This window comes from Orbicella franksi, chromosome 13, assembly GCF_964199315.1.
Source record: "Orbicella franksi chromosome 13, jaOrbFran1.1, whole genome shotgun sequence".
Lineage (NCBI taxonomy): Eukaryota > Metazoa > Cnidaria > Anthozoa > Scleractinia > Merulinidae > Orbicella > Orbicella franksi.
In genome coordinates, this window is record NC_138157.1 from 3,844,392 (window position 1) to 3,847,400 (window position 3,009).

Sequence of the window (3,009 nt, forward strand, 5' to 3'; positions counted from 1 at the left end):
GTTGATTTTGACCGTGTGGCTGGGCACTTTGCTCAGTTGTTTAACATTGCATGTTCCGTGTTGAAAAGGGAACCTTGCTGGAGAGGCACGTGCTTATCACATGCTTATCACATATATTATTTTGATCACATGACGTGTCCCGTGTTCATTTTGTTGAAATATTTGGTAAATCGGCGAATTGGTGGCGAATTTTCATTCTATTGATCAGTATTGAGCGTTTTCGATTGGAATGTAAATCATCTACCTTGCTACGTTTGGAATGATCTTCCTTGATCTCGTTTTTAGAAGATATAAATGATCAAAAGTGGACTTTATTTTTTGAAAAAACGACCTTTGACCCTATAAGATGTTTAGCGAAAATAGGGACGGTCATTCCAAACGTGAGAGGATAGAGATAATTGATCTGCACCTAAACGCGTTTTTGATGGATATTACTAAAAACCGCACCCAATGGCTATTTTTCCCTTAATGTCACGTGACCTGTCAGAAGCACCAATTTTACTTTAAAATGTTCAGGACGTTGAAACGTAACTGTGTGCGAAATTTGGTTCCATTGCCATAAATTATTTGTACCTGTAAAAGTCTTTGACCGAGGACTAAAAGTACTTGTTTTATTATTCTCGATAAAGTACCTGTTTTCTTGTTCTATTTGAAAAGTCCACTAGACTTATTCCAAGTCCTTATAACACCTTTTTCATGCGTTCAGTGCACTTACGTGGTAATAGGCCTTTGCAGCAGTTGGTCACGTGACCGATAATTTCTAAACTTATATCTACAGCTAAATGAATTTCAGTACTGAAAAGAGCGTGTTTTAAATAGGCAGAACATCAATTTTCAGACCCATACCGAGCAAGGTTGAGTTTAATGACCATTTGAATATTGCAAAAGTTACATTATACTCACTGATTTCAGCGGTGACTTGGGAACCCAATAACTTGAGGCTCCCTTAACACAACACCTTTTAAAGGCCACTAAAGTTGCTAGAGAATCTACTGATATAAAAAAAAATATATATTCCCCACCTACAGGATCAGTGCACTTATGCAGTAGTTTATAAAAAAAGAGAAAGTTTTGGCTTTCGATCTATCAGAATACATCTTTTCGGTTTAAAAGTTTTCGAACCAAGATCATGATAGTACCCCGTTAAGTTTGTTTTGTTTTTCTTGTTAACAGTTGTGATGGGTTTACTTATGTCATTTTATTTTATTTTATTGCTTTGGTTCTTGCACTTGGTTCTCGGTTGCTATTGCAGTTGTTGTTTATTTAAATAACTCCTTCTGCCTCCACACAGAACCACATAACTTGATCTTGATTGTAGAGTTCACCTTTGGCATACAAAGTTCCCTGATAAGTTGTAAAAAACACAATACCAAAGACAGGTTAGAAGCTGTTTCAGTAACCGAGAGATACGGTACTTGTCGTGATATTACTCGTGGTGCGTTATTAGTAAAACTCTGCGGGGTTTAAAATTATAATATCTATTTAGAGAAAGCCACATGAGCCCTAGCTGGTTTTCACGCGTGTCCTCTTACCTGATCGAATTATAAAAGTTGTAAAAGTTGGTTTTTCAGAAGGAAGGAAAACTGCATACCCAGTGAAACACCCTCGGAGCAAGGCGAGAACCAAAAACAATCTCAACCCACATAGAGCACCGGGTCGAAATCGAGCCCGAGTCACATTAGTGGGAGGCGAGTGCTTTCACCACTTCGCCATCCCTCCTCCCACATCAGAATGCGATTATCAAAATATTGAACAATTATTTTTCCATCCAAGAACATAAATTCTGAGTAGCATAATTGATTTTGTGTACTGGTACCAAGCAGCGAAACAATTGTTCCCAAACTTTTTTATAGGACGAAAATTGATAAATCGTTTTCAAACTGGAACACTTAGTCCGCATAACGCGCAGACTTGTATGTAATGATCACAAGCGCTTTAAGAACTACATAAATAATAGCCTTCATTTGGCGCGAACATATGCTAGGATATTTGTCCGCGGACATTATCTGTTCCGAGAAGCGAACAGTTTTCCGAGAGAGTAGCTCTGGGAAAACTGTGAGCTTCGAGGATATTTAGTGCAAAATGGAGGCTATTGTGTGTATTATCCTTCAAATCTTTTTAGCAACACGCGCAGGTTTGAAAATTAGGGAATTATTTTCGGATATTCCCCAGTTTTGGCTGGGGAATATTCGGTCACGTGACGTGTTCAGACCAATTGCGCGCGAGCGAAATTATTTGATGGATTATAATTTAAAATAAAACTACATTATAATACGTACATACATATAATGCATTAAAAACATTAACCGTGAAAAAAAAATTGACGTTACTTTAAAATAACTCGTTGGATAAAAACACAAAACGATCTAAAAAGAGAAAAAACGATCTAAATAATAATAATAATAATAATAATAATAATGATGATGATAATAATGGACAGTGGGGTAGGACAGGCTGGTGCCTTAGCCTACTTCGGGAAGATGGACGTTCCCGCCCACCATAGTCTGAGGTGGTGTCTTTGGCAAGCATCAGTAACCCCAAAGCCACCCCTGTTAGAGTTACAACAAACGGGTAGTTGGGGCTCGTTAGGATTGGTAGCCAGTCCAACTAGAGGAAGGCCACTTTGAACAAAAACCAACACAATAAATTGTTAAACATGACAAGTAACAATGACAATATTTCATACCGCATCCGGGTCGTCGCGCGGGTAAACAAGGACCGCGTCCCTCAGTAGGGAACCAGGCTGGGGTTGAAAAATATGCTGCTGGAACAAACTCCGCCCAACAAGCAGATGAGGACTACCACGCCGAGGATATTCCTCAAAGAGGCCCTCAAAATGCACCTACTGTAAATCGCCAAAGAGAAACAAGAAGTAAACGGACCAGGGAGGAGTATATGGAAGTGATGGAAGCATACTTTAAAACTCTAGCTAAGCCCAATGCATCAGTCACAACAGATGCATACAATATCTGGCGAACTCAAAATAAACTGGCAAACACCAGACGGGAC

At 39.0% G+C, this 3,009-nt stretch overlaps 1 protein-coding gene across 1 annotated transcript in view; it reads right to left on the reverse strand.

The window, feature by feature from the left end:
• Positions 1–1,263: 1,263 nt before the first annotated feature.
• Positions 1,264–3,009, reverse strand: part of LOC145465270 (uncharacterized) — an 8,397-nt gene continuing 6,651 nt past the window's right edge. The window contains exon 5 of the mRNA XM_081449049.1: positions 1,264–1,344. Coding sequence (XP_081305175.1) covers positions 1,264–1,344 — 81 coding nt within the window. The remainder of the gene's footprint in view (positions 1,345–3,009) is intronic.